This window comes from Sarcophilus harrisii, chromosome 1, assembly GCF_902635505.1.
Source record: "Sarcophilus harrisii chromosome 1, mSarHar1.11, whole genome shotgun sequence".
Lineage (NCBI taxonomy): Eukaryota > Metazoa > Chordata > Mammalia > Dasyuromorphia > Dasyuridae > Sarcophilus > Sarcophilus harrisii.
Window position 1 is genome coordinate 19,814,034 of NC_045426.1, and position 22,654 is coordinate 19,836,687.

Below are 22,654 nucleotides of genomic sequence, written 5' to 3' on the forward strand. Positions count from 1 at the left end.
CTGTTTTCTGTCTCAACATGACTTTTATGGATCTTAAAGAATGGATTGGAAACATAATAATTTTATACATTTTATAAAAATATATTTGTGTATTTATTATTATACAAATAATGATAACTAGGAAAACAAAATACTATGAAATTAAAAAAAAGATATGAAAACCAGGATGTTTTTAAAATTGCTCTAAGGGTATATGCTAAAAGAATAAATTTTTAAGGAAAAAAAGTCAAAATCACATAAGATTTTAAATGTACCAAGTCCCTATTCCAGATATTGTAACAGAAACAAAACAAAACAAAAAGGCTTGTAAAATGTTTTCATTAAGCTGACAAAAATTCACTAGCTTTTGATAAGGAAGCAAGACAAAAGTAGAGCAAATTTCAGGTCTCTCAATCTGGGACCTACAATGTGGTGAACAGCACAAATTCCAACTCACCCCAAAGAGATCCAACTGTGTTCTGCAATAATTTTTTACTTCTACATTCATTGTTTCTTTTAAATGCAGAAACGTCTCATTGGGATGAAAGGTTTGATATGGCTTGTGGGGAAGTCAGGACAGGAAAGATCAAAGTAAGAACTAAATAAGTAAGATCAAACCAGAACTAAATCCAGCTGATAGTATTTCCAGCACTTAATAACCTGAAACTTTCTCCCAAAGTTAAAGAATGTATCTGAAGGGCGTGTAAATCTTGGACTGGAATGTCCTGAGAAACAGATTTGGATCTGAATCAGCTCATGGAGATCCTCTAGCTTTAACTAAATCATTCTTGTTGTTCAGTTTTGTCCAACTCTTCACACTTCTGTGAGTCATAGCACACTGTCAGAGTCTATGGGGTTTGCTACAAGATGAGTACTAGAGCAGTTCGCCATTCCCACCCCCACATTCCCCTCCAATGGATGAAAGAAAACAGGTTAAGTAATTTCCAGGTCACACAATCAGTAGGGTCTGAGGCCAAATTTGACTCAGGCCTTCCTAATTCCAGGCCCAGCTCTCTGTCCACTGAACCACCCAGCTGCCTCATTGCACAGAAATGTAATTACAGAGGAATATAAGGGGCAGAGGTTGTGACTCCTTTCTTTCAAAAAGAAAAAAAAAAGAAAGGATTCCCAAGTCGTGGCACACAAAAGCAAAGCCTCCAATTCCTTGATGGGTCATGTTTCTGACTGCTGGAGAGCAGAAGGATTTCTCTAATTAAATAGACCTAGACGAGGTTCCATTCCCAGAATCCTCAAGGCCACTAAGTCATCTTGTGACTGTTTCCTGTCTATCCTAAAAATTAAAGCTGTTGCAGTTCATCCTGAGGTGGCAGAACTCTCACATGCTTGAGAGCTGTCCAAATAATACTTCCAGGTGAATTCTTCCATTTTCTCCTTAGCTGGGGACCATCATTCAGCTGTCACTACCTAGAAAACACCCCACAGAACTTCAGACTGAACGTTTTTCTTCCTCAATCACAAGCAACCAGTCAGCCCATGGACGTGGCGTGCCCCCGAGGGCAGGGCTCTGTCATGTATATGCTAGCTCTTAGAAGGGTTTTGTTCAGATGCTCTGAATAATATAGAGTATGCTTTCTGGAGACAAATGAGACCTGAGTCATTTACAAACTGTTAGATGGCAAGAACCAGGACGGGTGACAGCAGACCAGTCCACAAAGGAAACAGGCCCATAGGACCAGGCAGCAAACACAAACGACATAGAAGGCATACCACAAAACTAGGAATGATTTCATATGCACTTGTTTCTCTCTTCTGCCCCCAATCCATAATCAAATGGAACATTTCACAATCGCTTAATGCCTTTGAAGATTTTAATAGTTTTAAAAACATAATCTTATAAGTTATAGTCAAATGAATAAAATTAGGTTCTTTGGATTCCTCACATGCTTGTGGGTGGGCATGAAAGGAGGATGACTCTGGAACCTCCAAGGCAGGGGAGGAGTTCCACGAGGACGCACCTGGAATTATTGTCCAACTGATGTCCGAGGCCTATTGCCAAAAGGCCGGCCACCAAGGAATGATGTTTTTGGTCCCGGCAACCAGAATTATGGAGAGGTCCAAATCGAGGGAGAGAAACCAGGGAACTAATGACCATGGGCTCCAAAGCTGTATGAAACTTTAGAATGCATTTAGTCCACCTGTACATCTTAGAGACCTTAAATCACAGTGAGCTTTTGAATCTGGATTCTAAACCCAGTGCTCCTGCCATTACACTGTTATCCTCTGGAGACTAGTAATATCTGCAACTACTCATTCCTAATTATTTATATGATAAATCTTTCATTTCTCACAATTATCAAATATTATTTTCTAAGTACTGATTATTCCACGTAGTTTTATCCTAGGAACACTAGAGGGAAAGTTACAAGGGAGGCCACCTGGGAGGTGAGAAAGAATGGTGAGTCTGGAGTCAGTAGAGCTCTGGGTCTCAACCTCTGAAAATGATCTAACTACAGAATCCTGGCAAGTACTCCTACTACTTTACTTGGTGGCGGCTGTGGGGATCACTTGAGAGCTGGCACTTTGAGGGTTCGGCAAACCTGACAGGCCTAAGTGCCAGCTATTATTACATCAGCTATTATTAACTATTATGACTGCTATTTCCTCTGTACATTCCACAGTTCCCTGCCCAGTGGTTTGTGGAGAGCATGTGCCCACTAAGGATCCATAACATTTCTCCTGATTAAAGCTGCTGAAGCCGAACTGGTAAGAGCATATGCGTCCTAGATGTTAAGAAACTGAATGAGTACATTGACTTCATGAACTTTCCTCGGAAACAATTTTGGAGGAAGAAAAAAATCTCCAACCCTTTTTTATTTTAGCATGATTAGAAAATACTATGTTCTCTCTCAAATGATTTCCTTAAAATGTTTATAAAGATGCTTAAAATATTAGCTAAAAGAACTATAATAATATATAGGAGACATGTATAATAATATAACTTAAAGAAAAATTTTAAGGTACAAAAGACATATCACCTGTCTATCTGTACACACACTCATCCTCTGTGTGATGCTTTAGGCAGCAAAAGAAAACAACGGGACCCTGGCAAGGATTTGCTTTAGCATTCTTCCAGTAACACTTTCCCTACCTAACCAGACCAGCAGCCCGGCCAATTAACACCAATTTGGGGGCTGTCTACTCAAACACACCATCTCTGTCAGCTGTGTCTCGAGGCTTTGACTTCAGAGTGAAGATCTTTCGTAGCTTGCAGTTCGCAGAGACAATGATTCCATCCAAAGACTGGAATACGGCTCCCTTGAAAATGTCACTGGTGAAGGCTACCAAGTCAATACACAGATTGCACCACTGAAACAGAGGCCAAAAAAAAGAGAGGGGATTAATCACAGATGCACCAGAGGCAGTGGCAAATGGAAAGTGAAGAAAATGGAATAGAAAGAATTACTGAGATACTTCAAACAACCAGATCATTTTGGTCAAGATGATGACCTAAGAGACTCCATTATCTTATCTCTGTATCTGTATCTCTGTATGAAATACAACCTTGATAATTATAAGTCCCACCTATAAAATGGTCACACTATGCTTAATCCCAACAAATTTCAGGAAATAAGACTTGATGTAGAGACATGGTGCTACTGGGAAGTATTTAAAGACATGCTTCTTTACTCGCATATTGAAAATGAAATTCAATGTTCCTGCAAAGGTCCTAATTTGTAAACTTATTTATTTGTAACCACCTGAAAACACAAGTACTGGAGTAGAGTCAGGCTTCAATTTCCAGTCAAAAATGACTATTCATAATCAGATAATTAGCTGCACCCTAGTGTCTGGTACTAGCCAGCTGTTAAGTTTCTTGAAGCTAAATGTTCTTTTAACAATCACAAAAATAGTTCCTTAAGCAAAGTCTCCAAATGGCCTGGTTGTGTTAAGGAAAAAAAAAAAGAAATGATCACTTATAATGTTAAGCACCCCCAAGGGCTTTGAGGCACAAAAAGATTCAGTGTCTGGCTGGACATGGACTATACAGAAGTAATATTTAAAATTTACAGATTTTTAAGCACTTTATGACAATGCATTTTTAATTTAACTAGGACTTTCAACTGATGACATAAAGGCACAAATTATATTAATGTGCTAATTTATCACAGTTTATAACTACAGTCATTCTACAAAGCAAAACTGCAATATTTCTATCTATAAACATTATGTATATACGTTGAGATTGTTGCTATACTGAAAATGTAAGTCAATTCTTAATTATATGATTAATGTGGTGGAGTGGGAAAATATGGGTCATAAATTTAGAAAACCTGAGTTCAAGTTCTAAGGTATCTGACAAATAACAATAAACTAGGAGACACATAGCCAACAATATCATTACATGGGATCTTTCACGGCATGCTCAGTAACAGGGAGTGTACTCCCAGGCTCTGTTCTGGCCCCCTTTTTTCTCTCCACTCAATTCACTTGATGACCTCATCAGCAACCATGGGTTCAATTATTACCTCTATTGCAGATGATTCCCACTGATATAGAGAGATATTTATAGACATCTAGTCGTACTCTCTCAGAGATCCATTCCTGCAATACCAACTACTCATAGGATAGTTTCAAGGAGATGTCATGTAGACATCTGAAACAATCACTCCTTTGGAGTCACTCAAATTTGCCTCCTTGGAGGGTTATTCTTGAGTCTTCATACTCTGCTATTATCCGCAGCTAAACTTTATTTCCGTCTCCAAAACCTTTCTTGCTTTTCTTTGCCCTCTTCTCTTCACTTCCCCAACTACCCCCCAGCCTAGATCCGCCTCTGAGCTCAGCAGACTGCAGTAGCCTCCTCGTCAACAACTTTGTCTTGAATTTCTCTGCTCTCCTTTGCTCTGTTAACAACGATTCTCCTAAATACAGGTTTCAATGCTTGCCCTCTGCCCATCTGGCTATCCTCTTCCTCCCTTATCAGTCTCTTTATCATGACCTGGGTTTGTAAAGTTATTCATGTAACTTGGGTTAAATGACTTGGGTTTGGGGCACCGGATCCATTCATTATAAGTATATCAAATCAAGCAGTCAACAAATATTATTAAACTCCTATTATATTTCAGGGATTGTGTTAAAAACAAGAATGAAATAGTCCTTGCATTCAAGCAGCTTACATTCTATTGGAGGAGATATTTATATATGTACATATCCAATCATAAATGTTTTAGGAAAAAAAACTTCTTACCCTCAAGGAGATCAAATCCTACTGGGGGAATACATTCATATGTCATATAAATTTTTCATTTGTTTTCTTCAGAACCTGTGATTTTCAGCTGGGTAGGAAACTTGTGGTGACAAATTTCCCTGCCAGTACCTACTCTCCAATTTAGAGTCTTTGAGGATTTCCTGAGAGTTCTGAAAGGTTAAATAAGTTGTCCAGAATCATGCAGTCTGTATGTGGAAGAAGTGGAACTAGAAGCCAGATCATTCTGATCCAGAAGCCCACTCTCTTGACCACCACGCTGCCTCTCATAGACTGCTAGTCTACCAACCTTGATGCAAAGGCAGGTAGAGGAGATGGATTAAAATATATTGGTAAACTGTCCTGGATTTTTAAAAGTGGCCAATAGCTTGACAAATGATCAGAATTATTAATATTAATGTATACCTCTATATTGTGTTGATTTTTCCCACTCAGACAATAAGCATTTATGAAGCATTTACCATGTGGCAGGGATTGTGTAGGTCCTAAGAAATAAAAACAGAAACAAAAGAGACTTTGTTCCAAAGAGCTTACAGAGAAAACAACATGTACCTATATAAAGAGGCAGGAGGTATTAGTCACTAGAGGAATCAGGTGTCAGAGGTAGTGCCTGAGCTGAAGGAAGCTGGGGACTCCCAAAGGCTGAAGAGGGCAGAGTGCACGTGTTATGGCCCAGGCAAAGGCAAAGCTGTAGGAAGGAAACAGTGCTCCATGGCAAGTCAGTCCTGGCTGACCCACAGAGTCGCTGAGAGGAGTACTGTGGAATGAGCTGGAAAGGGCGGCTAGAGCACTGGCCTCGAGCTTCCTGGGCAGGGCAGCCGCACCACCGCCAACAGGCGCATTGGTCTGACACTCTCCAACTGTTAGGTCCTGTTCCTTACTACACACTGTGAGGCAGAAGCTGCTGCTTTTACTGATTTGACTGTTCTTCCCATTTTAGAGATGAATCTCCAAGCAAGGTCAGACTTGTATTTTAGCACTACTGCTGGGGCAGCTGGGGGCACTGTGGACCAGAGGAAGGAGAAATGCAGAGGCCTGGGGAGAACAGCAGGGTGCAAGGGCCACTCTGGGGATGGAATGCTCTGGCCATGGCAACTCCGCCATGGGACGCGATGGAGGGAAAAGTAGAACTGATCCTGAAAGTGTCCAACTCTTCATGTCCCTTTTGGGATTTTCCTGGCAGAGATACTGGAGTGGCCTGCCATCTCCTTCTCCAGATCATTTTACAGATAGGGGAACTGAGGCAAAGAGCATCCAATGTCTTGCCCAGGGTTGCACAGCCATTAAGTGTCTGAGGTCAGATCTGAAGTCAAGCCCTCCAGATTTCAGGCCAAGTTTTGTCCATAGTCTCACACAGCTGCCCTAAGTACAAGTAGATGCTTTTGTGCAGGTGGGCCTCATGAGAGACCAGAGTTCCGAAACATAACTGAGATGAGGTGTGCTGAACAGGGGAAACTCCTAATATCACAAATAATGGCACAAAATCTTTCTTAAGGGAAAGATGGTCACCTATGTCAAGAGAAATTCCCAAAGATGGTTATCTGGTCAGTGGCTCTCAAAATTTTTTACTTTCAGTATCTGATTAAAAATTCCTGAGGATCTGTCCAGAGTTTGTTTATGTGGATCATATTTATAGATTTTTACCACATTGGAAATGAAAACTAATCAAGAATCTATAGACCTTTTGAAAGGGTTTCAGAAAACTCCAGGATTCTCTGAACCACACTTTGAGAAGCACTGATCTAGACAGTGAAATTCCCTAGAGAAGGGATAGTCTTCCTTTCAGATGTTCCTGTTTTCAGATGATACTATCCTGACTTCATCAAGCCCCAGAAAATGATACGGGCCCTCTTGATGAAAATAATGACTATTTGAAAGAAATCCTCGTAATAAATACAAAATAGATTAAGAAGGCCTATTGTGTAGATTACCTTGGGCAGGCACTGACCTTACAAAGACAATGAATTGAGCATAGCATTAGATAGGACGAAGACATTACACTTGGAAAATGATACAATAACTTTAGTGATTCTTAGCTACTTATGGAGACTCATCCCACAATATCTCTTTTTAATAGGAATAGTGATTCTAGTGGTACCATATGATGGTGACATGAGACACCAGAGTCTACAAAGAATTAAAAATACAGATTATTCAAAAGATAATGAAGAAACTGTCTTTCAGGTCTAAACCTCATGTTGTCTGTCTGGAGAGTAGGAAGTGAACAATAGTTTGAGTGCAGTCCTGATGGAGAGAGAGAAATAAAAGACTCTTGAGGAAGGCTGCCCATTTATAAAACTATCCTCATGGAGAACAAGATGAGGAGTTAAGAAGGTAAGAGGTACTACCTCTCTAAGAAAGGAATATTCTAGAATCAGAGGAAGCTAAAAGTTTAAAAAATGATAATAAAAGTTTTTTGGTTTTTTTTTTAAAGCATGAGAGGTTTGAATTGCCAGCACAAAATGTAGTTAACTAAATGCACTAAAGATACACACAGGTAGTAAATGTGGGAAGCACGGAACCCAGAAGGAAGATCAGGACGAGCGAGAAAGAGAATCACTTGAATAGAATGGTCATTTAAACTCTGGGAATAAATAAGATTATAAGTGGACAAGTAAAGAGAGAGGAGGTCAAGGGTGGAACATTTCTATTAATGGGTTTGAAGGAGGATGAGGCAAGGCAACACATCTTAATAGATACAGAGTCTGCCTCAGAGTCACACAGACCCTGTATGTCTGAGTTCTGCCTCTCCCACTCTGGGTGACTCTAGATAAGTTATTTAACCTCCCAGGGCCCTTAGGTAACTCTCTAAGGATATAACTTACAGATGTCAATATGCATGGGTACAAATTCCTGCATCAAAGAAATCATAATGATCCCCTGTGATTGGAGCTTTATACCGGCCCAACTGTTCTGGAAAGTGCCAGGAATTATATCATAAAAGGGACTAAAATGCCCATACCTTCTTGACCCAAAAATTTCATGAGTAGGCATTTACCCCAAAAAAGGTCAAAGACAGAAAAGATTTATATACCCAAACATATTTATAGTAGCACTTTTTGCAATAACAAAGAACTAAAACCAAGACAGATGACTAGGCAACAGGCAAACAAAACATGGCATTATAGTTAAGAAAACCATGAAAGTGAACAATATAGAGAAGCCAGTATGGGAAGCCTTTTTACTAAAGACTGAATGATTTGCCACAAATATAAATTGTGGAATAAAATCCAATATAAGAAATAATAATAAACTAGGAGATACATGGCCAACAATTTTGGCATTTGATGGATCGTGAGACAAACCACCATACTGTAATGAAGTTAAAGTCTAGATTTATTCAGAGACTTGCTGCTTCAGTTTCTCCTAGTCCTGTATTAGCTTCAGAGACAACAGGTGAAGTGCTTATCTCAAACTTTCGACTTATACCAGAAACCTTCAGAATATTCTCTTGGTTCTACTTCAACAGGCATTTCCTCGAAACCTACTCCATGCTGAGCAAGGCTGAGAGGGGGAGCAAAGGGAACCCATATGATTACTGCCAAAATATCTTTTGGATGAATAGTGAGGTTTACTGCAGCCAACTAGAGATCAACCTGAATCCTCCTGGATGTTTTTAGTAACATAAGTATTATTTATGGACTTTATGAAATGGACATATGGGCACAGGATAGATATTAATGAGTACAAATAGAACAACTGATCTCATTAGATAATGGGGTATATACTCTGATGAATTTAGATGAAGAACAATGTTTACAAATTTATATATTAGAAAACGTTAACAAACTATACCAACCTATAAACTTAAGAGACTATCAAATTCACTCCTTTCTAATTCTAACAATACATATAATTATTAGAAATCACTGAACAAAATTTCTCTACATAAGAGCATCAGAGCAATTTATAAGGCCTTATTCCTTTAAGCTGTTATGTTTTCCATTTAAGAACTTCTAGCACTAGATATTAATGTTCATTTTCAATTACATAACAACTGAAAGGTACCTACAATTTTGCGCTTGATCATAAAAAGTGGAATTTTTGCATGGAGAGGGGTTGCAGAAAGCTCCTTATGGACCGTTGACAAATACAATCTTCGTTTAATGTTGCCTAAATCAGTTATCCTGAAAAAAAAAAAACCAAAAAAGATTTATCAACCACCAACTTTGGAAAACTCATTACAAACCCCACAAAATATGGTATAATTCATGGTGTCCCTTTATAGGAAGGATAGGAAACTAATATGGAACTTAAAAGATTACCTTTTCATATGAGTAGTAATGAAATTTCTGTATTAAATTCAAACTTGCCAAGAAGGATGCAATTCTAAGGTCACTTAGCATGTTAATTTTTCTCAAGACTCCATATGAACTCAATTCACATCAACTGAGAAAGACCTTTAATTCACTAGGCCTTTAATAATCATACTCCCTATAGCCCTTTATGCTTGGGTTACCTCGGGACACGCTGTTACCCATTACAGAAGAAAATGGACTGGTTGTTTTTCACAGGCTCTCTGACCTACTTCAACACAGACCCAAAAGCAGGCCAGTCCCTTCCAAGGCAGGGGCAACTCCTCACGTAGCACAGGCATAAACACAAAGATTCAGTTTGGTTCAAGAATGTCGGGGCCTACTTCCTGTGGCACCTCCAAAGACTGGCAATCTTCCTACCTTGTCTCATAGGGTTATCCTGAAGAAATAATGCTTCCCTATAGGCTGTTGTTGCTTCTTTAATCTGGAAGCAATGATTAATTCATCTCCTATTATTAGCCATGCTATTTCTACTACACTAGTAATTTTCTCCAATTAGCAACAGTTCATTAAATGATCTTCCTTTCATTGTTCTTATAATATTGTAAATATATATATTTTTAAAGTTACTAAGGCTTTCCTTTTTCCTATAGTACAGAGTATCCTGCTCATCATCCAGCAATGTCTAAATCCCTTTCCATTTCCCTATTTTTAGAAGACCCTATTCTCTCTCCTTGTGACTGGGGGGATGTTCATTTCTAAATGTAGGCCGAGTCCAGCTGTTGGTAGAAGGAGCAGCTGGCATGAATTCAGGACCTGGTGCCCTCTCCCACACCTGCTTGATGACACCTGGCATTCTTTAATGCTTTCATCTTGCAAAGGGAGGGCTTACAAAATCCCACTGACAAACGCATACAAAGTGCATCAATTTTTTCCCTTTTAACAGTTGTTAGTGAGGGCTGGGATGAATAAGAATACCAGGGTAAGGGAGAGATGGAGAAGAAAGGGAAGGCTGGGGACGCCAAAGTCAAACTTGGTCTACAGAGTTGTTAGATTTTTTTTTTCTTTTTTAACAGATCTCTGCTTTTATCTGTGTGGGGAATGACAAAGACCTCCTTGTCCCAATGCACATCTGTCCCTTCTGTGCAACTTAGTCTCAGAGATGTGCCCGGGGAATTGAGAAGGTGGGAAATGTTTCTAGCACTTCAGAGCCACTAAGTGTTGGAACTTGAACCTGGGTCTCCGAGACTCTTCTCCGTTGTAGGTGAATCCTTTGAAAACAGTGCTGAGCACAGCACTTTCCTGCTCCCCACTCAGGAAACCCCAACTCCTTAGCCTGGCTTTTAAGATAGGCCTTCCACTGTCTGGTCACAAATTATTGATCATATGTTAGCTCATATTATTTTGAGGTTTTCTTTTTCAGATATTCTACACTAAATATTGATCTGCTTGTTGTTTCCTGAACTTAGGAATTTTCTCAGCTCTCTGCATTTCCTCACACCATTCCCAAAGCTTAGACAGGCCTTCTTTCTTAAACCTGACCAGTTTTTCAAGGACTAGCACTAGTTTCCCCAGGTTGACCCTCACAGTCCCATCACCACACCCAACCACTGAGCTTCTCCTCCCTAAACTCTCCCACCATGTCATCAGGACCCCAAGAAATATCTGCTATGAGCAATGCACTGTGCAAGTCACTGAAAGAAATACAAACAGGAGTTTGGCGGGAGTGCCCCCAAAGAGCTTACTAGAATCTACTAAAGAGATTAATTAGGGTCGCAGGTAAGGATCATTAAAATAGGTTAGTAATATAAAAATACAATATTACCACAGTAATATCAAGTTAAATAGTGCTACTAAGTCAGCTGAGAAGGATCAGGTAAGAATGCCTACTAAAAAGATCTTCAAATGGATAGATCAAGTACAGAGGAGAAACATTATCCACACAGTTGCATGCCTCATTTAATGTTGGTCAGTTTGCATAATAATTAGTGATGTATGTATTTCATATAAGATTACAGAAGTAGAACTTAGCCACTTATTCCAGCTCCTTAATTTTACAGATGAACTGAGGCCCAGAAAGGTTAAGTAACTAATTTCAAGGGGAAGAAAAATAAATGTAAGCTCCCATAACACAATCTGGCTCCTAACTATCTTTTCTGGACTCCATGGGCAGAAAATTTCCCTTCCTGAATGCTTGCAATTTAGCCAAACTGGTGGTCTACTACATATGGCCCCAGGATATTTGCACACTCACAATGTACCCCCACCTCTCTTCCTTTAGGAGATAGGGCAGCCTTTCCTGCTTCCTCCTCTGCTAGGGCCCTACCTCCATTGTTCAGTCTATATCTGTATTTATACTCTATGTATTTACACGTCTATGTGTTGATTCCACCATTAGAAATGAAGATCCTGACAAGTAGCAATTTTCATTCTTTACACTTCCAGGACCTGGCACATAAGCTGGTTTATACTTATTGACTGTCTAATAACTGATAGGATTGGGAAACTCAATTCAGCCTCCTCTATTTCCTCAATAAAAGAGGTCAGATCTTCAACAGAGTGAGGAAGGAGAAAGTGATGAGGGAAATATAAGGGAAGAGGACAAAGTTTGGGATGGAAACTCTGACAGACTCAATCTAGGAAAAACAAAGGACCTCTGGGCAACAATGAAAGCAAAAATGATGTTGGATCACGTATACCTAATAACTTTCTTTTTGGCTGTTCAACAGAAAAAGAGGAGACTGGCAGGAGCAAGTCAGGTCAATAGGACCCTCAGAGCTTGGGATTCTGGAGTAACAACAGTAGCTGATATTTATATCCTGCCATAAGGTTTGCAAAATACTCCCCATAAATTATCTCACTTGAACTCTAACAACCCCTTGAGTAGAAAGTTAAGCTCCATCACACAGATAAGAAAATCCAGAGATTTTAGTGTCCAAGATTGCAAAATTATTGCATATCTAATAGGTTTTGAATTCCTAACACCAAGTTCGGAGCTCCCTTCACCATCCCACGCAGTGCAGGCTGTGAAGTGAGGGAAAGGAGGGCAGAGTGGGAGAGGGAGAAACTAGATGGACAAGAAAAAGTGGCAGATAATTTAAAAAAGGCTCAGATTTAATGGGTGTACAGCCTTAGAGAGAAAATTCAAAGTTCTGGACAACAGAAGCTGAAAAGGTTTGCAGATGATGGTCAGAGCCCCATGTGTGGCTGACATAGGATGGGGCAGAGAGTAATGACTCTGAGAACCACGAGGTCAAAATATTGAATTGTAGGGGTATGGCCCTCGTGGAAATTGATCCGAATTTGCACATTAATATAAATAAAAATCTAGCCTGTGGAAATATCTTTAAGCTGTGACATATATGGTAAAGGACTGTAATGGTAGTAGATCCCACACATGGTTGTGAGAGATCATTCTTTCTATGAATAAAGAAGTCATAAATCTTTGTATTTCAACAACATGACAAAATGCTATATATCTCTAGATATAAAGACATGTCACAAAAATTCTGAATCCAGCAATGAACTGAAACTCTATAGTATGAGGATCAGCCTCAAGTGAGGAATTTTTGGCCACTGTAGCTATCAAAGACCTCCTGTTAGTGGTCACAGAGGAGCTGCAATCTATAGCAGTGAAGAAATAGATCCCATGAAATGTTAGATCACTAAAGTAGTCAAGAAATAGGAAGTGCTATATCCTTTGACCCAGCAGTGTTTGTACTGGGCTTATATCCCAATGACATTTTAAAGGAGGGAAAGGGATCCACATGTGTAAAACTCTTTGCGGCAGCCCTTTTTGTAGTGGCTAGAAACTGGAAACTGAGTGGATGCCTGTCAGCTGGAGAATGAGTAAGTTATGGTATATGGATATTATGGAATATTATTGTTCTGTAAGAAACAATCAACAGGATGATTTCAGAGAGACCTGAAGACACATGAACTGATGCTGAGTGAAGTAAGCAGAACCAGGAGATCATCGTACATGGCAACAAAGGCAACAAGAAAATTATATAATGACTAATTTTAATGGACATGGTTCTCTTCAAAAAATGAGACGATTCAGGCTAGTTCCAATGATCCTGTGATGATGAGAGCCATCTACACTCAGAGAGAGGATTGTGGGAACTGAGTGTAGATGATAATATATAGCATTTTCATTCTTTTTGTTGTTTGCTTGCATCTTATTTTCTCTCATTTTTTTCCAGTCTGATTCAATTTTTCTTGTGCAGCAAGATAATTGTATGTATATATATTGGATTTAACATATACTTCTAACATGTTTAACAAATATTGGACTACATTTAGGGAAGGGGGTGGGGGAAGTGAGAAAATTGGAACACAAGGTTTTGTAAAGATTAATGTTGAAGAATTATCCAAGTATATGTTTTGAAAAATAAAAAGCTTTAATAATAAAAAACTAAATTCTCAAAAAAAGAGAAAGAAGTGCTAGAAAAATCATTTTCAAAAACAGCTGAACTGCTCATTTAAAATTCAAAATAGCTTTGGGGGGTTTTAAATTTAGTTCTTTATAGAAACTAATATGTATGAAGATCCAAGAGCATTTTTGGTGTGAGGATGACGATTATGATTCTCTCTTAACAAAGCAAGATTGGGTCTTGCTTTGCTTTCTAAATCCCTCCCCATCATGATCTCATATACTTGGAAAACCAGCAATTGCATCATTTCTGTTGTACACAAAAATACATTTCTAAAGCCATTTAAGAGTTAATATATTTTTATTTCTGTACTTGAGCATCCATATATAAGGGTCAGACATATGATAGAAAAAGTAATGAGACCATGTTGAGAAAAAATGAGGTAGTCAACAAGAAAATCAACCTCATTTATAATAATATTCTAGTGATCAGCAGGTGCATAACTCTCTCAGCTATGGTCATTAACTGTATTCATTTCACATTTAACATCTACATTTGCACAACATTTGAAAGTAAAATTACTTTTCAATTCAATTTTCAATTCTATTTTATATCTTCATTTTTGATTGACTATTTTTTCCTCACAATGGCATGTGCTGGGATAATGTGAATAAATGGTGGTAACTACCCAAGAGAACAGAACTCATCAGTTCCGATTACCTCTTTACTTTGCTCCTTTCTAGGTATACAAACACAACCACTATTTGTTAATGCTCTCTTCAGGTTAAGAATGGATTTGGGGGGCGCAAAATGATGCTAATTCTGAAGGGCTGACTTCTTTTTCTTTCATGACTTTACCTATAGATTTCTCAAATCCAAAAGCTCTTCTTTCAGCAAGATGAACAAAAAACCAATTCCTACATAATGCTGGATCTAAAGCATTATCACTGACACCCTATCACAAAGAACAGGCAAGTGCCCATAGTATGAAATCTTAAATACACACGGGATGTTCAAGTCTCTGCATCAGCTAGTGCTGCGGACTTCCAGGGAAGTCACAGGCAGGGAAGCAGGTTCTTTATTTTTTTATTTTTTATTTTTTTTTTATTTAATAGCCTTTTATTTACAGGTTATATGCATGGATAACTTTACAGCGTTAAAAATTGCCAAACCTCTTGTTCCAATTTTTCACCTCTTATCCCCTACCCCCTCCCCTAGATGGCAGGATGACCAGTAGATGTTAAATACATTAAAATATAAATTAGATACATAATAAGTATACATGACCAAAACATTATTTTGCTGTATAAAAAGAATCAGACTCTGAAATATTGTACAATTAGCTTGTGAAGGAAATCAAAAATGCAGGTGGGCATAAATATAGGGATTGGGAATTCAATGTAATGGTTTTTAGTTATCTCCCAAAGTTTTCTCTGGGCATAGTTGGTTCAGTTCATTACTGCTCCATTGGAAATGATTTGGTTGATCTCGTTGCTGAGGATGGCCAGGTCCATCAGAACTGGTCATCATATAGTATTGTTGTTGAAGTATATAATGATCTCCTGGTCCTGCTCATTTCACTCAGCATCAGTCCGTGTAAGTCTCTCCAGGCCTTTCTGAAATCATCCTGTTGGTCATTTCTTACAGAACAGTAATATTCCATAATATTCATATACCACAATTTATTCAGCCATTCTCCAACTGATGGACATCCATTCAGTTTCCAGTTTCTAGCCACTACAAAAAGGGCTGCCACAAACATTCGTGCACATACAGGTCCCTTTCCCTTCTTTATAATCTCTTTGGGATATAAGCCCAGTAGTAACACTGCTGGATCAAAGGGTATGCACAGTTTGATAACTTTTTGAGCATAGTTCCAAACTACTCTCCAAAATGGTTGGATTCGTTCACAACTCCACCAACAATGCATCAATGTCCCAGTTTTCCCGCATCCCCTCCAACAATCATCATTATTTTTTCCTGTCATCTTAGCCAATCTGACAGGTGTGTAGTGGTATCTTAGAGTTGTCTTAATTTGCATTTCTCTGATTAATAATGACTTGGAGCATCTTTTCATATGACTAGAAATAGTTTCAATTTCTTCATCTGAGAATTGTCTGTTCATATCCTTTGACCATTTTTCAATTGGAGAATGGATTGATTTTTTATAAATTAGAGTTAATTCTCTATATATTTTGGAAATGAGGCCTTTATCAGAACCTTTGACTGTAAAAATATTTTCCCAGTTTATTGGGGAAGCAGGTTCTTTAAGCTTAGGCTTAAAGGGGAGAACTTAGGCTCCTTCTGCTGCAGTGGAGAGTCACCCAGGGCTGCTCCAGCCTCAGCAGGGCGCAATTGGCTTTTGTAGCTCAGGTCACCTGTCATGCTCCCTCAAGGTAGCCACATTCTCCTCCTTTTAATGGTGGATTCAGAGAAACAGCAAAATCTTGGGTGAACTTCTGGGGAATGACATGAGCAGAACCAGGAGAACAACGGATATAGTCCTCACAACAACCTAAAGAAAAAAAAAAACTATGAAAGCACATGACTGTCTAGTCAAAATGACTCGCCATGTCTGAAGGAGACTTCTAAGTGGGAGCCTGTGTGCTGGTGATTTGGGCTAGAGAATGATGCACCTTCAGACATGACTAATGAATGGATTTGTTTTGCTTTAGCATGTAACCAGGGAGAGCATCTATTTGCTGGGAGAAGGGAGAAGAGAGCCTGAATTAGTGGGTAGTGATTGATGAGAATGCCAAAAACAAAACATCACTAAATTTAAAAATATATGTACAGAAGAAACAAAAGGAAGTGTAGAAAGGGACACAAGCAAATAGAATACTACTATTAATTGTAATAAATAAGCAGGAGAGGGGAAGAGAAAAAGAGGGAGACAGAGTGCTTTAATAAAGTAATTGACACAGATAAAATCATCAGATCCTCATAGCAACTGTGTATGTGTGTGTGTGTGTGTGTGTGTATATATATATATATATACACACACACACACTTTTTTTTTCCCCCACACACCTGCCCGTCTCCAGATAATCTTATTTCTGTGGAGGTGACCACTGTGCTTTCGCTGTAACCCCAGCCCCAACACCCGGCCTGGGAGGCTCCCATGGGCACACAAACTGCTGAAGACTGGGTGGGTTCACAGCTGCCCTCAGGGGGAACGGTTCCCTCATAAGGCTCCCACAGGAAAGGACTTGTCCATGCCACAAAGAAGGTCCAAGACTGAGAGCTCGATGAGTATCTTATACACGTGGGGATACTGAGCGGGGAGCTATGCTACAGGTGACCCAAAAGGAGGGCAAGAGAGCCTTGGGATCCCGGGGTGTGTCCTGAAGGGCAGCCACAAGGAGGAGTGGGGAGAGAATACATGCACATCTGCCTGCTTGTGCATAGAGGGACTGGATTTTAGGTTGGGCATATTGAAATAAAAAGTACCATAAATGAAATTACCACAATTTCATTAATGGATGCATTGACTATCTAATTTTGTAAAATGTTATTTTCAATAAGAAGTTTAATTTTTTTTTTTAGCATTTGGGAACCAAAGTGCTAGAAGGAAAACAAAATCTCCTTATTCTGGAAAGATAAATTAACTGGAGTCCATAAGGTTTTACTGAACATTTTTTTCTCCATTCACAGACATTTTCCAACGTTAATGATCGAAGACACAAGTTATGAGCATGAAAAGAAATATGTGACAACAGCGTAGTCAGAGAAGACCAGGGGCCCAAAATGATAGGATCTGGATGCAAAACCTCCCTCTGTAGCTCACTCCTTCTGTGACTTTGGGCTTTGACTTCCTCATTTGGAAAATTAAGGGGCTGGACTCCATGCATGGTCTCTGAGATCTGTTCTCATTTTAAATTTATGAAGTGAGAAACAAGGCACTTACTAGTATTCCTTTGAACACAATTTTGACTAGATTTGATTTCTCAGACATTTCCAATTTTCACTTTAACATCTTTTAATGGACAGTTTTAATTTTAATTTTTTAAACATGCAATACTTCTATATAAATTTCCACAATTATCATGCTGCACAAGAAAAATCAGATCAAAAAGGAAAAAAAAAATGAGAAAGAAAAAACAAACAAACAAGCTAACAAACAGCAGCAGCAAAAAAGATAAAAATACTATGTGGTGATACACCCTCAGCTTCCACAGTCCTTTCTCTGGGTACAGATGGTTCTCTCCATGATAAAGAAAGCTCCATGAAGCTAGCCTGAATCACCTTACTATTCAAAAGAGCTATATCCTCAATGGACATTTTTAGCAATTATTTCTCACTCATTTTTAAAACAAGGTGAAACTGTGATTCTAAGAAATCTGCTTTTCTAAAGGAAAAAAAATTTAGCTCAAAAAAACTCCCCAATAATTTGCATATATAGAAAGATATGGATAAACTTAAAATTATCATAAAAATCAAATATTGTGTCATTTTATATTTTAGCATAAGAGAATTTTATCTGCTGAGAAGAAAAAAAAGCAAGTCTGTCTTATTTCTTTAAAAATAAAAATATCTGTTAGACAACCAGAGGACTAAAATAAAATGATTAGGCCATTTAAAAAAAGGTTTATACTCATTTCTTTTACTGCTATTTCTACAGAATAACATAAAATCACCAATTTGGTTTGTGACACTAGACACAGACTGAGTAGCCCTTTGTAGAGCTTCATTTTTTTGGTTTTGGAGGTCTTTGACAAAAGATAACATTGTAATATCTACACAACTGTTATTTACAAAGTATATGTTTAGGCTTCCTGAAGTCTAAAGGAGAGAAATTCAGGACATCTAAATGTTTTTTTTTTTTTTAATCTTCTGGAAGACGAGGGTCAACAAATAGAGAATTTAAGCCCATTTTAATTTTCAATGTAAATGATAAGATTTAATTACTTTTGCCAAAATTCATTGTAAAATGCAAACTTTTGGTTTTATATACGTTCATGTGTGTATACACACACATATATACATACACACAATATACACATACAAAACAAAAAATTGCATTTGTGTGTATATATATGTAACACACACACACACACACACACACACACACACACACACACAATTTTCCCTCTAAGGTAGTCTTCAATCAATAAGGTAATATCAAGGCAGTCTGTGATTAAGAAAATTTAATTTAGTGGCTGGGAGAGGAAGGTTGAGTTGTCAGCAGTAGTAATAAATGGCATTAAGTAAGGTCTTCAGATTTGCTGAGTCCTTTCTATAAAATCATCTATTCAATACTCACAGCTATCTAGTGAGATAGCATTTCTCCCATTTTACAGATTAGTAGGCAGGCTCAGTTAAGTAACTTGCTCAGGTTTTTAAAATTAATTTCTTAAGCAGGATTCAAATTTCTTCCTGACTCCAAATCCAAGAGGAATCCAGTCAACATTTATTAAACACCCAATAATGCCAGGAACTATGTTAAGCTTTAGGGATAATCTAGTGAGGGAGACAACACAAAAACCACTATGTACAAACAAGACATAGACAAGATAAACTGGGAGTTGCCACAAAGGGAAGGTACTAATAGTAAGGAAGTTAGGGAAAGGTTTTTTATAGAAAGTGGGATTTGGGCTGGAGCTTGGAGGAAACCAAATGATCAAAAGTTGAAGGGAGGGAATTCCAGCCATGGAGGAACAGCCAGTAAATATGTATGGAATGGGAAAGATGGAGTGGTTTGTGTAAGAAAAAAGGGGCCAGGTGAGGAAAGATAATGAAATTTCTTATGAATCAGATTTAATACGGTTTTTTAAGCACAGGCAGAGAAAAAGTAAAAAGATTGGGGCTCAAAATTGCTCCGAGTTCATTCTCAGTCACCAACATTTATTACCCATCTACTCTTAAGCACAGTGGGGTACAGGAGATAGAGAAAAATTTTAAAAAGTCCCTGACCTTCAAGTCCAATGGGTAAGTTGCCTGAGGTTCACAAAGCTTAGTTTATGCACCATCACAGAGATATTATTGCAGTGGGAGAGCAGGTTCAAAGGTAAGAATTACTTGGACAACAGACTGGTTTCTCAAAGGAAAAGGTTTTAATGTTGCATAAAGCAGGACAGGACCCAGAGGCATCAGGGGACAGGTTGGTTTGAGTGGGTACTTTAGGAAGGATACTTTGTAGGGAAAGGGTGGCTAAGGAGAGAGATATTGATCCTTTGCTTACTGGTTAGACCCTCTCCAGAGAGATGTTTACTTCTTAACCACTGGCCAAATTTTGAGGAAAACAGAACAGAAACATGTAGCGGGACCCAAGCTTCCTGATATCCTACTTACTAGGACCCAAGCTCCCTGTACTGTACCTGTCCTGCTGGACAACAATTTGTTTTTCTTCCTCTGACCCTAATTACAAACAGAAGCCCCGCTGGGGCCTGTTCCACTATCAGACCCTACTTGCATCAGGGTCTTCCTGACTTCAAGGCTCAAGGAAGAAATCATGGCAACTGGCTCTACCACAAATGTATGCCCTCACTGCAGCAAGGCCATTGTTTTACTCCTCTCTAATTCATTATCTATCAGCCTATTTAAAACTTCCTCTTCTGTCCAAAGTTCTCCCCTAGAGGATCTCACCTCCTTCTTCATGGAGACCAGAGGCCCCTAAAGAATGGCTTTTTCCTTCTTTTCCCTTTCACCCCCAACTCCTAGAAAAAGCAACTATCACTTGTGGCCTGCACTTGCTTCCTTCTAACTCACTGCTCATCCTCAACAAACTGCTCTTCCATTTATCAGGGATCTCATTCAGTAATTATTTATAAATTGTACTAACAGAGAAAGGTAAAAAATTTTAAAAGAGCTTAAAAAAAATAAGACAAGGAATTTAGGCAGACAAAACCAAAGGAAATTAAATGGTTCTGAGAAATAAGAATAATAGAACAATAGGATGTTTGAACATCCTAAGCTTTTACAACTTTTTACTAGATATAAATGTGATTTTATATTTCATGTAGTATTCCAAATGGCAATCTGTGAATAATAATAGCATGTTTGGTTCTTTAAGGGCTGGTCTAGCCCAAATCATTACTTTTTTTAGAAGCTGTTTGGAATTTTCTTTTGCAAGTTTTAAATCACTTTGAATCCCATGGTCTGCATTACTTTAGTTTTACAGATGTCACACATACACACACACACACACACACACACACACACACACACACACGAAAACTCAGTGCAATGTAAAATTTTTATTTTAATTTCACTCAGGAAACATCTTGGAATGGACATATGTTCATATGTAATGCAACATTTTAGAATATATTACTATGTTTTAAATATTTTCCTTGTGAGTTACAAAATCTGAGGAAAACACCATGAGGTAAAAATAAAAGACAGTCAATTCTATTCTTAATTTTCACTTATCATGAATCAAAATATCAACAAATGTTTCATTATACTTGTTTTGTGGTTACTAATGAAAATTGATTTATTTGCCTATGCTCAGTGGATGGAAAGAAATGATTATTATCAATATAAGCAATGATTTGGGGGAGATTCAGATTTCCCCTTTTTTCTTTTACCCTCATCTCAAGATCTCAGTCTCTGAAGGATGAGCTAACCTTCTCCTCTATCTGGACCCCATCCAAGTGGGTTAGACATTGTGCTCTACTCAGATTTGGGTGGGGATCAATTTTTTGAATAGATTGTGCAAAGATATGGGTCACCTAAGAAGTAAAAACAAAGTATAGGTCCAGCCCCTCATTGTAATATGCATTCTCTCATTAACTGTTAACCAATCAGAATTGACTGCCACCCTTAGGAACACCCTTCTTCCAATGGGCATATAAGCCACGGGCCTGCCTCTATAATCACCTTTGTTCTGAGAGATAGCCAAATGACCATCCTTTTATTAAATGGAGGCATTATTAATAAAATGATTAAATCACCCAGAAATTATGCTTCGCGAATCTTTTTAAATGTCACAGAGCATAAACAAAAGGAAAAACAATTTTAATAAGTGCTGGCATCTCTAAAGCACTTTAAAGGTTGCAAATTCAGTGACAAATTTTATTGCATTTGAACACTGGCAATGACATTTAGTTCCAATATTCTGCAATGGCTTCTCAATAATTCTCCAGTTCAACAACCAATAAGGGAAGAAAAACAGATGTTTGATAAGGAATAAAAAGGGGAAAATTTAGTAGTTTGTGGTGAGTAAGTGATAGAATTACTCAGGTCTTCTTGTGAACTAAAATTTGTAAATGCAAATTTATTACTTCTTCCATTTTCTTTTAAAGTGTTCAAGAATACTATGTGCATTAACATTTAATATGTTATTTAAACATTTAAATTGTTATTATAATAACAATATTCTTTATAAATTTCCATTTAAAAAATTATCATGTAGTCACACATTAATCTTTAGCATATTTAAAGAATTGAGTTCTACAACCTACTATTTAGAAATGGTAAAAAGCAAAAGGGCTCTTTTTTTTTAATGATATAGAGAAAGAGAAGAATTTTTTTTTAAGCCCTTAGGAGACTTATCTGAGCCAAAGCAAGGGAGCAGAGTCAAGAGGACACTTCACTGGTAATGATGATCGTGTAATATGACCAATCACAATTCCAGAAGAATGATGATGAAACACATTTGGAAGAGAGAAAATAAACCAGAGATGCAAAGCGAGATGTATAATTCCAGATATGATCAATAGACGAACCTGTTTTGCTTTAGAATACTTGTTAGATAAGAGTGCTTGTATTTATTTTTATTGTGAATTGTAAAGCTATGGGGGGTACAGTTGTAGTAACAGTAGTGCAAAAAAAAAAAACAGAAAAGAACAGGTCAATTAGATATTTAAAAATATACA

At 38.0% G+C, this 22,654-nt stretch overlaps 1 protein-coding gene and 1 long non-coding RNA gene across 10 annotated transcripts in view; one reads left to right on the forward strand and one right to left on the reverse strand.

Annotated features, from left to right (window-relative positions):
• C1H3orf67 (chromosome 1 C3orf67 homolog) overlaps nucleotides 1–22,654 on the reverse strand; it is a 196,915-nt gene that overhangs the window by 126,274 nt on the left and 47,987 nt on the right. For all 6 annotated transcript variants that reach the window (XR_004232115.1, XR_004232116.1, XR_004232117.1 and 3 more), the window contains exons 5-6: nucleotides 9,216–9,330; nucleotides 3,150–3,306 (exon numbers count right to left, since the gene is read on the reverse strand). Coding sequence is in view for 3 of the 6 variants with exons in the window: in XM_031953419.1 (XP_031809279.1) it covers nucleotides 3,150–3,306; nucleotides 9,216–9,330 (272 nt within the window). In the remaining 3 variants the exon portion in view is untranslated. The remainder of the gene's footprint in view (nucleotides 1–3,149; nucleotides 3,307–9,215; nucleotides 9,331–22,654) is intronic.
• On the forward strand, nucleotides 2,626–17,871 carry LOC116421643. 4 transcript variants are annotated; one of them, XR_004232118.1, is made up of 4 exons: nucleotides 2,626–2,703; nucleotides 7,388–7,537; nucleotides 12,189–12,288; nucleotides 17,490–17,871. It is a non-coding gene; the product is annotated as an uncharacterized LOC116421643 (long non-coding RNA). The 4 variants fall into 4 exon arrangements; XR_004232121.1 differs by lacking the exon at nucleotides 17,490–17,871 and adding an exon at nucleotides 14,700–14,803; XR_004232119.1 differs by lacking the exons at nucleotides 2,626–2,703; nucleotides 7,388–7,537 and adding an exon at nucleotides 10,426–10,643.